Source organism: Lolium perenne, chromosome 6 (genome assembly GCF_019359855.2).
Source record: "Lolium perenne isolate Kyuss_39 chromosome 6, Kyuss_2.0, whole genome shotgun sequence".
NCBI lineage: Eukaryota > Viridiplantae > Streptophyta > Magnoliopsida > Poales > Poaceae > Lolium > Lolium perenne.
In genome coordinates, this window is record NC_067249.2 from 273451789 (window position 1) to 273466828 (window position 15040).

General features: G+C 49.4%; 1 protein-coding gene across 1 annotated transcript; it reads left to right on the forward strand.

The window, feature by feature from the left end:
* Positions 1-10799: 10799 nt before the first annotated feature.
* On the forward strand, positions 10800-11845 carry LOC127326698 (transcription factor TCP21). The gene has a single exon (XM_051353492.2). It carries the CDS (start codon positions 10861-10863, stop codon positions 11497-11499), a length of 639 nt encoding a protein of 212 aa, XP_051209452.1. The 5' UTR covers positions 10800-10860; the 3' UTR covers positions 11500-11845.
* The last annotated feature ends 3195 nt before the right edge of the window (positions 11846-15040 follow it).

Here is a 15040-nt window from a genome sequence, read left to right on the forward strand (position 1 = left end):
TGAAGATTCGTGGAGAAGCTAGAGTCCCCGAGGCGAGGAAGGAGCCGAAGACCCATGATGACAAGGCCCTTATCATTCCTTCGAGCGATGAGTAAGTGTACTACTTCAGAAATTTCGAACATGTATTTTCATCTTGGGCATAATAAACAATTTGGCATGTGTACTAATGTGTGATTTATTTGCAGCAACTGGACATGGGAGGCCAAGCCCCCCCGCCAGCCTAACAGCTTGCTTGGGGCTCTGATTAAGAAGTTCTGGCCGGGCAGATACACTCCCCTTAGCACGGTCCCCGGTGGCCAGACGAAGCTAGCCACTACTTGGGCGGACTATGAGGATGCCCCTGCCGTAGGCTTCGCGACAGCTGCTGAGGCTGTGACCACCAAGTTCTGGGTAAGGCATATATTTCTCGAGCACCGTTCATAGTTGATGACCCTAATGTGCTAACTCATGACTTTCACAACTGATTTGTGCATGATTGAAGTGCTTCTATCGTGTGGACCCGGAGCTTGAGACGAAGGCGCGTCTCACTTTGCGTGGCGCTTGCGAGCGGTTGACACCTCAGCAGTGGTACAACCAAAAGGTCACCTGCGCTAGTGCCTTCTGGGCTAACAAGGGTAAGAGGGTCAAGAAGGAGTACTATGTCGGTAACCAGCCTACGGAGGAATGGGCAATGACCATTGATGAGTACATGTCGGTGAGTAAAATGTCAATGAGATTCTACATTGCTGCTAAGTTTTCATTGGATTATCTTTAGTTGAGTATTGCGTTTTCAGGTTTGTCCCGAGTGGGCCGAGCAGCATAGGGAGGCATGGGAGGAGCTGATTAGGGCGAGGTGGCTTAGGGAGGACGAGGAGTTTGTAGCCGTGTCGAGGCGTAACATGGAGAACCGAGGCACCGGTGGCACACACTGCGCGGGAAACCGCGACTACACCCGCTACAAGGGGAAGATGGTATGTATATACATGGAACGACCTTCTTTCATTTCCCGTCATGTTGCATTTGTGATACGCATAACCTTCCTTTTCGCGATGCAGCTGGCCGAGGCACCACCTGGGGTGGTGCTTCATGATCCCCAGATATATGACATGATGCGGACGAAGCAGAAGCCCAATCCCGCATTGCCTCAGCCACAGTACTACGGCAATGCCAAGGCCGCCAAGGATGACTACTGCGACATGGTGAGGTCTCGTCACCCGGAGGTGGATGACCCCTTGCGCATGCCGACCGACGAGGAGTCGTTGGTCCTGTCGGGGCAGGGGCGTCGGCATGGCCGTTTCCCCTTTCTGAATAAGGTGGTCAAGCCTACCCACGCCACGAGCTACACGCGTCTCAAGCATACCCTCACCGCCGACAGCCCCCAGCCTCGTCCCCGGCCTGCTCGTCCACCCGCCTACGATGTAAGTTTTCCTCGTTTTCATCCTCTTTCCGGTTTTCCTTCCTACATGGCTAAGTGTTGACGAGATTCATTGTTTCTGAAATTGTAGCCTGAGTTCGAGGCGGCCTTCGAAGCCTGTAATGAAGCGTATCAGCAGGCCGCTGCGCAGTGGAATAGGCAGAATACAGCCTACATGGCGTATATAGGAGTAAGTCTGAATCTTTCTTCTCGCAAGTAGATGACAAGTCTCAGTTTGATGCTTTATTTCTGCAAAACCTAACTTGTAACCTATCTTGCAGGAAATGATGATTTCTATGTCTACTGGTACACCGCCACCGGCTCGAGTTAACGTGGCGGGGGACATGCCTATCATGCCATCGAGGGCAGCTTTCGCTGCGACTTACTACGGATCCACACCGGAGGTAAGTTCTTTGCCAAACCCGTAGTTACCACTTCCCTTTGCATCGCAAGTTGCTAACATGTAGGGAATATGTAGGGAACGGGATGCTCCGAGAACCAGGCCTCGCAGGGTGGGCGCGAGGTCACACCGGTTCATGAAGGTGGTCGGTCTCCTGGGCGTTCTGCTGGTGCCTCTCCGTCGACTACTCCTGGGACTACTCCCGGTGCCTCTCCGTCGACTTCTCCTGGGCGTAGTTCCGGTCCTTCTCCAGGTGGTTCTTCTGCAGCTTCTACCGGAGCGCAACCCCGGACTGCTCGTTTCGCCAACGATGTGGGCGGACACACCCCGCCCGGGTCCTTCCTTCGCTAGTTCTGTATTTGGATGACATGGCACTCTCCTCTTGTATGTGCACCATGTATGCTACTATGTGCACCATGTATGCTACTATGTGCATTTTATGCTATTTATGTGAATTATGGTGAATTTGAATGAATTATGGTGAATTTTGATGAATTTGGATGTAGAACTGCTAAACTGTGCAAACTGGACTGCTGGACGGTGCAAACTGGACTGCTGTAAAAAAAAATCGAACAGGTCTATGCCGAGGGCAATGCCGTCGGCATAGACCCTTGCTGCGACCATATGGTCAGGTCTATGCCGAGGGCAATGCCGTTGGCATAGCCTTCCGCCTGGCAGTCGTGTGCAGCGCGTGCCGCGTGGCACTGCATGGCCCATGCAGACGCCGAGGGCTGGCCGTCGGCGTAGACGGCGCAGGTGGCTTCGCCAGGTCGCGCCACGTCGCCCCGTTCGTCGCCGGCTCGCTACTGTACGCCGAGGGCAGGCCGTCGGCGTCTGCCGATGCGCCGTTAACGGCGACGTCGCGCCGCCAGGAGACGCCGAGGGGCCCAGCTGGCCGTCGGCGTAGGTCGCGTACGCCGAGGGCCAGACGTACGCCGACGGCGAGGTTGGCTACGCCGAGGGACCTAGAAGCCGAGGGGCTACGCCGAGGGCTGCCGTCGGCGTAGCCTACGCCGAGGGCCAGGCGCGGCTACGCCGAGGGCAGCTGGCCGTCGGCAGCGAGCTCCATTCCTGTAGTGAGACATAGCTGCTACCACTTGGTACATATCCTCACTTCTCTTCCTAACACCTATTTAGTTGCAAAAATGCTTATAGTCCAGCACTCTTTGATTGTGAATGTGCTATAACTTATAAATTGAGCACCCAGTTGTCCTTTGGATGATTTTTGACATATAGCCTTAAAAGAAGCTGTTAGGTGGTCAACTAACATTGACCCCCTGGTTAATGATATATCATATAGTACAATACTACCTCTTTTAGACGGAAGGCACCACTTGTCTGGCTTTAAATTAATAAAGCCAAAATGGCCCACAAACCACAAGGTACAGTTGGAGAAACCAACTTAAAAACTACCTAACAGGGTCAAACAAAGTACCAGCTCAATAAGATTTCAAAAGATCAGCATAGCGGGCTCAACCGCCTAACAGGAAGTTCAAATAGACGGTGCAGAACCTCCAGTGTTTGCAGGAGGGGAGATGCAATGAAATGTAAAGCATTTCTGACACTGCATTTCACAGGGAAATAACCATTTGGACTGAAAAGAACAAAAAAAAAATTATGTCTTTCCATGAAGAAGAAAACTGATGCATACATTATAAATTAAAATACTATGCCCTCATATACGCTCAACGCAAAAGTTGAATCAAAGAATCTCCACGGTAAAATGGAAGACAAAGTACAACAACGACTGTTCTTCCAACAATTGGCAGCCAGAGCCTAATAACTCATATATAGAAGGTAAATAAGCATGCATAGGTCTCAATTATTCACTCTTTAGAAACTGTACTACAGCTAAGTTTAGAGAAAGCACCAGAAGACTGGAAGAGCTAAGAAAACAAAGAAAATGAATAGCCTATATCTCTACTACTTAAAAAGGAGGAACCTGTTCCGTCATCAGGTGGTCCGTCGTTCCTTCGTCAAAACTTCATCCGCTCCTCTATGATCGTCCCTCACCCGCCCAAGTGGACCAAAAGCCCAATTAATCTCAGGCATGCTCTCCGCTCGTCACCCAGCATCAATCCCTCATACATCGCGCAGTTTCAACCATCGCCCAATTAACGCTCGCGGTTACCCGGTTCTAGACTCAATTAGCCAGCCCCTACCTTTATTGCAACCACCAACCACCATTACTTCCATCGAAAATTACTTCCACCATTACCGTCCTAGCTATCAGCATATATAGGCGCCTTAGACCCCGCTTGAGCCGTGACCTTAGACTCCCGCTTGATCCTTTCAGGCGACCAGTGCTGAAGCTACAGCCATGGCGACTTGATACATTCTCGGTCGCTCCGACTGAAGAGGGCGATTGGCACTGTCACCTGTCCCGGCTCCCGCCGCCTTGCCTCCTCCAATAACCAGGTAACCGCGAAATCTCTCCTACATCAAAAGTGTAGGAGATCATTAGACAGCTAATGGATAATCATTTCTCTCGTGTCTCTTTCTTAGAGCATGATATTAGATTCTTGAGCAGATCATGGGAGCAATTGCACATGTACAGCAAATCATGGGAGACAACTATCTGCAAGAATTATTTCTTGATGAATCAGAACTACTAGGAATGGAGATGTTATCTACCGAGGCATCCTTGCTGACCGATCTGTGAGAATTATTTGTCGTCCCTACCCTTACAATGTTTTCATTTCTATTGCTATAGATATACCATGTTAGCTCCATCAATTGGTATCAGAGCGAGAAGATCCCGGAGGCCTACGCGGAGGTGGTGCGATGCCGCTGTGAAGTCGACGATGGTGGCAGCGGCTGACTCCATGTGAAGTGGAGGCCGGCGGAGCGGGGTGGTGCTTGCCGGCGGTGTGATGCCGCTAGCAGCCTGGTGCGGTGCGATGCCGCGAGGAGGCGACGGTGTTGTGATGCTGCGGCGATAAGAGGACAGTGCGATGCCGTCACGAGGAGACGATGTCGGCGACGAGATGATTGCTCTTTGAAGTTGTGTCAAGATTGGAGAATCAAGATTAGGGGGTGATTGTTATGATTAATCTTGATTTTGTATTTGTATTTTCGAGTTCATCTGCATGTAGCTAGGTGTAGTCATTGTAGTCAGTCGCCGGCGAGCGTGACATACGAGTATTCGGCTGGCGACGTGCAAGGCGAGATGCTGAGATGGCACTGTGAGATGCAGTGTGAGATGGCGAGATGCCAATGCCGTTTGAAGCTGCTGAAGACAACCGGATGTACATGAAGTAGCCTTGCGATCCGGTCCAGTCATTGTTGCATGTGTTTAGTTGATAGGTAGCTGGTTGTGTGCATGTGCACGATGGCCTGGTCGTGTGGATCCTGGAGTGATTCTAGGAGATCAGGTTAGTGCGTGTGTGCATGCAGGTCTAGTGGAGTTAGTGGCCAGAGTGTGGAGTCCGGCCGCGCGTGCGTCTATTTAAGGTCTTGTAACCATATTTCTGTTTGATATGAGAAAGAGAGAAGATGTAGCTACGGCGAAAACCAAGGAAGGGCCAGGCAAAGCCTCTGTATTCTTCTTCTTCCTTAGCTAGTGTGTGTGTGGGTTCTCTTGTGTGAGAAATACAAGAGTGATAAGAGTGAGAGGTAGAAGAAGAAGAAAGGGGCTGCGAGATGCAGCCCCAACATACCAGAGAGAAAACTTTTCTTTCCATCTGTTGTTCTTCCATAGTCAATCTACTGCCCGGATCTACCTTCGCAGTAACTATTCTAGCAGGACAATGCATTACATGGAAGTGCAGTATTCATTCATATTTTGAGTTATATTTCGACACCACATTATCCTTATGGATTGCTATTTTCTTCTCTCTGGTTGCTGCATCCAGTGCAACTATGTACATGACAATGCATAATACTTTAACATTTTATACCACCAAAGTAGATTCTGATGCAAAGTATTGTACCTTTTATGTGCAATCAATAATATCCATCAGAATTGTCCAGTGCAGCATCTGGATCATTGAGGCTGTATCTAAAATAGGCATATAAATCTTGTACGACAATAAGCTCTATATCTTGTACGATAATAGGTGATGATTTGTTGATACATATATATCCTATATTCGACCTGTATAATCTAACGTAGCCTAAATGTTTGACTCGGGAGGCTGCAACCGTGTATATTAACTGACATGCAGATTACAGGTCATATATGTAAGCAGTTGTTACTGCTCGAGCATAGGTTATGTGCATCCTAGTGTTAGAGTACGTCATGGGCCTGTGCCCGTTAGTCTTAGGGTTTGCTTAGGGGTCAAGTAAGCCTTACTTGGGAGTCAAGTAAACCTCTCTATATATAGAGAGGAGATGTATCAATCTAATCAAACAAGAATTAAGAAGGAAATCTCTTCCCTCTTGCCACCGGCCGTGGGTAAGGTCCCCCGGCTGGCCCTCTCGCGCCATCCCTCTAGCAGCACCATAACATTTGGTATCAGCTTTCCGGGTTCGATCATGTCCAGCCATCCCACCACCACTGGCCCGATGGCCACCACCACCGGCGCCCCGCCCAGGCCGGTGCCGGCCACCTCCACCGCGCCGCTTCCCGTCGCCCTCACCCCGGAGGAGATCGCCGGAGCAATCCGCGATCTCACCACTGTTGTCCAGGAGATCCGCCTCTTCCTGGCCGGTCCCTACGGGCCGCCGCCGCCGGCGGCGCTGCTGCCGTGGCAGCCGACGCACCAGGTGGCCTCCGCCGCGATCGCCGGGCCGTGGCAGTCGACGCTGCTGCTGTCGTCGCCGCCACCCGACGCCGGGCTGCTGCAGTCCCCGCTGCCGCTGTCCACCATCTCCGGGCCGGGCCCTACCTCGGCGCCGGGGGTCCCTCTTCTCCAGCAGCCGGCCGCCTTCTTCCCCACCGGGACGCTGCAACAGCAACAGCAGCAGCTGCCGCCGCCACCAACGCCGCCGCTGCAGCTGCTGTCCTCACCGACGCTGTCCCTGCCGTTCGGTGGGAAGCTGCAACAGCAGCAGCTGCTGCTGCCGTTGCCACCAATACCGCAGCAGCGGCTGCTGCCGCCACCGACGCCGTCCCTGCCTTTCGGCAGTGTGGGAGCGACCTTGGCCCCGGGCTCTACATCGACACCGCCCGGGATGCCCTTCCACCAGGTCCGTTTCCCTCCGTCACCGTCACCGCTTCCGGCTTGGATCGCTATCCGCCACGTGTCGGCGGCGGTGAGGCTGCAGGCTGCTGCGCGCGGCCTCCTAGCGCGTCGGCGTGTGCGGGAGATGCGTGATCTGCAGCTGCAGCTCCTCCAAGTTGCGCTTCGTTGCACAACGGACCTCGATCTCGTCCGCTGCGTCGGGGATCTTGGGTGTGCGGTTTCCCCCAAGGGCGGCGGACATGCTGTTTTTCCCACGGGCAGCGACCTCAAAGTCTGCGCCATCGACAGTCATCCGGTGGGGCGAAGGCATGGTGTCACCGACAGGAGCGCACCGCGTAGCACCACTGCATTCCGCCGCCGGCCGCCGCGCGGGCTCCTTTTGTCCCGCTGGTTTCCATGGGATCCAGGTGGCTGTACAGGTGCACGTCCGACGGGCGGATGGTGTCCACTTTATGTTCAGGGGTCAACAATAAAGCGTCCCAGTCCATTTCAGGTTGAGAGTAATAAAACAAGCCGAGATGTAAAAGGCTCGTTTTTAGGTGTTAGGTTTGTGTTGCGTCGAGTCATGGTTTGTTTAGGTTGCAGCTCGAGGGCGAGCTGCATGTCCAGGTGGGGTGTAGTGTTAGAGTACGTCATGGGCCTGGGCCCATTAGTCTTAGGGTTTGCTTAGGGGTCAAGTAAGCCTTGCTTGGGAGTCAAGTAAACCTCTCTATATATGGAGAGGAGATGTATCAATCTAATCAAGCAAGAATTAAGAAGGAAATCCCTTCCCTCTTGCCACCGGCCGTGGGCAAGGTCCCCCGGCCGGCCCTCTCGCGCCATCCCTCTAGCAGCACCATAACACCTAGACTTGCAAGTTGATGGATATTTGCCCAACAGACATTCCCATAGCTTACTATGCATGGCTAATATCTTCAGAAACTATCTCATACCTCTCCTAAAAGGGTAGTGCACTTTAGAAATGCCGTGTAAAACAAATAATAAACTATTCAAACTTCTATTGTTTTTTACAAAATTACTGGTGATGATCTTCTGTTTTACCATTTGATATATCATGTGCCAGACTTCAATATTTCATGGTGCCGTTATTTCACATGAAAAAAATCCCATGCACCGCCTATCTGAAGAAACTGCAAGCATTGACTAATATGCAAGGTGCATCAATTTTGATTGCGATGAGCATTGCTTCCAAGCATGTTTGTTTTCTACTTGCTCAAGAAATGAATCAGCAACTCAATCAACTATTTGTGAAATCAGAACAACAACGAATAAATGTAGAGGGACTAAAAAAGTTTGCAAGTGGTTGCTCCAACTTACAGAATTGATGAACGACATGATCAGATGGATATGAGGACCCAACTATCAATTCCTCTGCAGCCAAGCTCTTCAAATTGGTCTCGCTTAGGCCGTGACAGACTGACAGGTACCGCCGAGATTGACCTGGAAGTCGAGTTAACTGAACTTAGTAGTTATATCAAGGTTAGCTGAAGTTGATAGCAATGTCCAGGTGGGGCTGAAGTTTGTCTTTCGTCAGTTCATTATCTTGAATATGCATTGCCTAGATTCAAGATCGGGCAGGTGAACCATTGACAGATGTTCTCTACCTGATCCAATAGTAATGTGGTGTTTGTAGCAGCAAGAACAAGGAACTTGTCGTCATTATGGCTAGCACCCTGTAAACAAGGGCAGAAAAGCTTTGTTGTCGGTCCTGGGTAGAGATTGTTAACCGGATCCTAAATGAACGTGAGAAAAATGCATATGACAATTAGCAGGGTAAATCTGTCCAAAGCGGTCTCTGAACTTTTTTCTCAAAAATAAAAGGTGGATGCAGTGGAGCAGCTGAAGCCAGTGTATCCAAGCTCATGTGGAGCGAGTCGATCGGTAACATAAGTACAGACTCATGGTGTGACAGGTCACCTCTTTCTAACACTTGCATTTGTACCCAAGTACATTGTGTTTGTTTTCAGGATGTAGTGTGAGATATATTATGGTCGGCATCTTTTTTCGTGAACTCTGTTTGTATAGTAACATTGTGCAGCCATGAATGAACAATATGTTTCGCTATAATCTGCACATACTTACTAAACGTACTGTTAATACTTTCCTGCTGTATGTTTAACCTGGATTACATGTGCTCTCAGGTACTCAAATATCGATCTAAGCCTCTAACTCTAAGCCAGAGAGCACGACGAGCACACAAGGACCTACACAAACAGCTACAATCACAAAAATTGGTGGAGCCCGTGGACATATCAATTTAGTCTCAGGTCTGTTTGATAAATCGTTCATGTTTAGCATCTAATTAGCTTTCTGACAAGGGGCAAGCCGGATGTAGCAATTCAGGGTGACTGCGCCTTCGGCTTCTGGCTTGTGCAGCACGGGGAGGGGAAGAGGCTATCAACCCCGCCTCCGGGAGCGGGAGGGGAGGTATCAGACGCCGCCGTCATGTGGAGTGGAGGGGAAGTGGGAAGGAGAATACATGGCTGGAAAAAGGGGCGGCGGTGATGCATTGGCGGGGAGAGCTGGCGGCAGGGAGAACCGAGGGAGTGGTAGCTACATGCTGCCGGCCTGCAGCGGCTTCGCGTCTGACTTGGAGCGGGAACGAAGAGGAGGAGACAAGGGGGGCATCATCGCGTCTGGGGGAAAACAGAGGGCGTGCCTTCTCTCTGGTCTGACTTTGCAGAGGAGGGAGACGCGTCGCTCCGGCCTCCGGCGAGCTGCGCTCGCCGCTCGGGCTGTCAGAGCGGAGGAGAGGGGCGGTGGCAAGTCTGAAGAGACAGAGAGAGAGAGACTGGTGGTAGTTGGATAAGAATGGTGAGACTGGATGCAGTTTCGGTAACGTTGAGTCTGAAAGTCACCGATGGAGTTTGGACACATCTGGACCATCCAAAGCCAATCCAACGTACAAGAGTAGATGCAAACAAAATTTCCCCCACACTTCTTGTTTCCAGCCTAAAGCTCTATTTTCTCACAAACCGTATGTTTGAATTAAACGAAACTTTCCGATAATACATGATAAAACATATAATACTTATCAAACCGTTCTATGTAGTTTGAGTTTTGAGTTCAAAATCCCGCCAGGAATTAAAGTAAGGTTTATTCACAAACTGTATGCTCAAATACGATGAAACTTTTACAAAATGCATAATGCAATATATTATTTTTAATGGTTTTTTTTTAAGTTTTTCCTGGTCAATATGAATTTTCAGTTCAAGATTTGGTTGGGAAACTTAAAATAAGGTTTATTCATAAATGTAGGCTCAAATTTGACAAAACTTTTCCAGAATGCGTAATTCAATACATAAGGTTTCCGAAGCGTGGTGTGGCGTGCAGACCCTGTAGGCTGCCGTAGTTTATGCTGTCATGTGTCAACTATTATTTTGAATTTATCTCAATGTTGGTCTTGAGACCAAGTTCTATGTCATCTATTTGTGGTGTTCAGTGTTGATTAATATTTATATTTTAACTATTTTATGTTTATTTACATGTTTTTGTTACGCGTGGCAACGCACGCGCATTTTACTAGGAGTAGTATATATATATATATATATGTATATATCTACAAGCTAGCCTCCATAATCCAGAAGGGAAGAAAACGTTGTGATTCTTCCTTGATATCAAGCTAAAGGCATGGTTACAACAAACCCATCTGACATCTGGGTCACTGACATTTGAGCCCCCATAAGGTGTGACCCCACCTGTCACTGAGGTTGGGAGGCCGTGTCCCATGTAACGGGTCCCGTTGGCAGGCTGGCAGGGGTCGCAGCGGGCCCCGCGCGGCCCGGCCCATGTGCCCACCCGTACCCGTCTGGCTGGCTGTCTCCACCGTCCGCTGCCGCTGCCGCTGTCGCTGGCCTCAATCAATCAATCATTACCCTCCCAAGTCCCAACCCCTCCCCATTCCAATCACCGGACCACACTCCCCAGGGAAGTCCGTCCCCATGACGACTCACGGCGGCGGAGACGCCGACAAGCAGATGGTGCCCGTGGCCACCACCGCCAACGCCAACGGCAGCGGCACGACGGCGCTTGCGGTGCGCAAGGCCCCCTCCAAGGACCGCCACAGCAAGGTGGACGGCCGCGGGCGCCGCATCAGGATGCCCATCATCTGCGCGGCGCGCGTCTTCCAGCTCACCCGCGAGCTCGGCCACAAGTCCGACGGCCAGACCATCGAGTGGCTGCTCCGACAGGCCGAGCCCTCCATCGTCGCCGCCACGGGTTCCGGCACCGTCCCGGCCTCCTTCTCCACCTCCTCACCCTCCTCCTCCTCCTCCTCCTTCATCCCCGGCAAGCGGGCCCGCGGGGCCGCCGACGACGAGCAGGTCAACGTCGCGTCCATGGGCCCCACCCCAGGTTTCTGGGCGGCGCTGCCGGCCAGGGACTTGGGCCAGCTGTGGAGCTTCGCGCCGCAGCAGGAGTTGATGGTGTCGGGCGAGGCGTCCGCGGCCCGGGTCGGCAACTACCTCCCCATCCCCATGGCGCAGGCCAACCTCAACCTGCTCGCCTCCTTCTCCGGCGGACCCGCCGGGGCAGCCACGCCTGGGCGGGTTCAGGCCGAGGAGGAGACCACCGCACACTGAATTCATCCGCAGACTGGCTGTGTAGGGTTTTGTTTTAGCGCTAGGGTTTCCAATTCTTCGTCGTCGGTACTCGGGAACGCTGCTGCTGCTGCTGCTGCTCGTCTGTGTGTCGGTCAACTGTCAGTTCAGGGTACAGGGTGTGACAAGGGAATGGATTTGCTTGCCCCTCTTGTAAGTCGTTTCGCCTCTTCATCTGCTTCTTAGGTCTCTTGTTCAGATTTTTCCTCCTTTTGGCTTTAGCTGGATTGAATTAGGGATTGCTTTGGGTTCAATAAGGAAGTGATTGTTTTTGTAGCTCCTGTAAGGCTGTATGTAGTACATCTATGGAATTTTTTCATGTCAGTTTTATCATCATCTTGAATGAATGAATGAAATGGTTCTGCAAAATTTGGGGATGCACCCAGACCCAGGCAGCAGCTTTTTAGCGGAATTTGATTACACTTTTGGTACTAGTGAGGAATAGCACTTCAGTCTTATTGCGGCTGCTGTGCGCTAGGCTGGAATTAGAATAATCCTGTGGGGGCTGGTACCCGTCTGGGTGGCAAACCAACTTTTTCCATTCATTCGTGCTGATGTTGACAGGAATCGTGCGTGTCTCTGCATTTGCTTGGAATGGTTGGTGCCCTGTTCTAATTATCATCATGATTCATTAGCATTTTTCTTTTTTGCTTTCTAATCTTTTTGAAGCTAAGTGGAGACCGATGATGTGCCTACGATATATACCCCCTTTTCCCACCTTGGTCTCTTTTCGTCCGCGTTTATATTATCTCGGAGACCTGGAGAGCACTGACGATGGTCAACTCTGCTGCATTGCATGCTGGACTCACTGCGCTGGCAAAGTATGTTGGTGTCTCCAATTGTGCTCCCTGTGTTTATTTGGCCTTCATTTTTTGTTCCTTTCTTTTTTACTGTTATAATCCAGTCGCACTAGATTAGTTGTCCAGCTTGTAAAAAAATGTTCTAACTGTTCCCCTTCCTATTCTCGTGGTTAACTCAACTTGGCGCGGTAAAAAAGGCCGCCTCAGCTTCTCTTTTGATTTTGACATTAGATGGTAAAAGCAGCTTGACAAGTGTGATAATGTTACAGTATGGTCACCATGCACACGCACGCACAAGAAAGCTGCCTTGTACTAGTGTCTTTTCATGAAAACAAGAGAGACAAGAGTCAAAGCTTTGTTTTAAAATGATGCACGCTGTATTTGAAGAGATTCTGGATTGTGCGTTTCTGACATGGATAATGGTGCATGTACGTGCACTGTCTGACTGCCATCTTTCCTAGATGGATGGATTCTACGAAGTTTTAGAATAGCAACACAGTAGTAGATTCGTGCCTTGTCTATTGCTGTGTTGTTGTGTGGTGGTGCTCCAGTTCTAGTTCCAGGCGGTACCGGCTGTCACTGTGAAAAAAAAAGATTACAAGATGAATAACTCTTACTCCCTCCGTTTGCTAATAATGTAAGATGTTTTAGCTTTTTATAGTACCGGCTGTCACTATGAAAAAAGATTACAACATGAATAACTCTTACTCCCTCCGTTTACTAATAATATAAGATGTTTTAGCTTTTTATAGATTCATCTATTTTATTTTAATACATATCTAGTCTATTTTTAGTGTGTAGATTCACTCATTATGATGTGTATCTAGTTCATTTTCAAATGTTTAAAACGTCTTATATTTAACAGCAACAATGCTACACTTACGGGCTGTTTTCTACAGGATTTAAGTTTACTAGCAGACGTGGCGATTATGCGGAGATTTAAGATCCTAAAATCACGGGAGGGAATTTTTTTTGCACCAACAGAATTGCTCCACCTCATCCCGTAAAGGTTTTCCGTAGCAGAGTTCCCGTAACTAGCATTATTGATTTAACAGAGGAAGTACATGACATTCGGAGAAGAATGTGTAGCTTGTAGAATCAGGTATGAGAATAATGTAGCGAAAGGAGTGGCCTCCCTCCCATCGCGTCACCACTTGGGAGGCTGACTCGAGGGCCCAAACCCTAGCATTGCCCCCTCCTCTTCCCTCTCTTGAGTCTCGCCACCGCCATAGGCAGCCCGAGGGCAAGCCTGCGTGGCCGCCGAGGAAGGTGGCGGCAGGGTATGTGTCGCCTGGCTGAATTGAGTTCCCTACACGGCGTGCTTCCTTTGCCTACTTCGCTTCTTGTCTGGTCGAACCACGTGGCCGGACAAGGGCCTCGATGCTTAGGCTATGATCGATCTATATCTGTATGATCTTTTTTAATGTATTTATTTCCTACAAAGAAGTTTTTCTGCGTTATGTATACTAGGGACATTTGTGGTTTAATTATTTTGTTAGAGGCGTACGCTTTAAAAGAAACATTCAACACTAGCTAGCATTGGTAGCGGATGGGAACACACTGACATACTACCTCCATCCCAAAGCTTAAGGCTTTTTTTTGAAAAGTCAAACCAAGTAAAGTTTGACCAAAATTTTAGAACAATCTATCAACAAATATAATATTTTGTAGATACCATACGAAAATATATTTTATCATCTAGTTAATGATATTAATTTTGTATTTTGCATGTTAATGATTTTTGGTAAAAACTTAGTCAAACTTAACATAGTTTGACTTTCTAAAAATAATATAAGTCTTAAGTTTTAGAATGGAGGTAGTAGGACATTAGAAGGTGTATTGAGGTGGAGCTGATCGATGTTGCTTTCATCTATCACATTCTTGTTTTCTTTTCTACTACTTCCTCCAATTTATGTTGTAGATACATCTATTTTAGCATCAAATAATATGAATTGGAGGGAGTATGCAAATTAGGAAGGTTTCGAGGATGGACCATGGGCCGGTCGCAATTGCTTGTCATGCTGGGTTTGGTCTGTCGATATTTTCTCCGGCACGCCGCTAGGGGCACTGCTTGATTTCGAAATTCCAAGTGGATCGTGCGTGGTGAAAGGGGTGGACGGCCGAAGCGTGGTATGTGGATTGCGCGGAGTGGAGCCGCGGCAGTACGTAGCGCATCCGTATCCCTATGGGTATGGCTGTGAGCCTGTGACCGACCCACAAAGATGATGGAGCAGCGAGCAAAGGAACGAATTTGGTGGTAACGTGTCATACAACATATGACACACAGCATGTAATTGGGTACGTCCGCGGACCGCCACCAGCTGACCACTCCTGTCTGGTGTTTTTTTTAAAGAAACACAGTACAAACGCGTACACTCACATACACGTGCATACACTCACCCCTATGAATGCACATACGCACACCCTATCCCTATGAGCACCTCCGGAAGACAGAACCGGCGGATCGGATTTTGAAATTGACGAAGTCACCACAGGCGTCTCGCTGTCGACGGGAACGTCGTCTCCCACTGAAAGAATATTTCGCCATTATGAGACACACAACTAGATGCCAAACCTGAGATTTGAACTCTGGTGGGCTAGGTACAACCACCCAACCTGAGGTTGGTTCTCCTGTCTGGTGCTTTAGGCATGTATAATGGTAGGAACGATATATCTTCTAGAGAGGACGATAAATATTAGAAGTACAATGCATTATCTCTTAT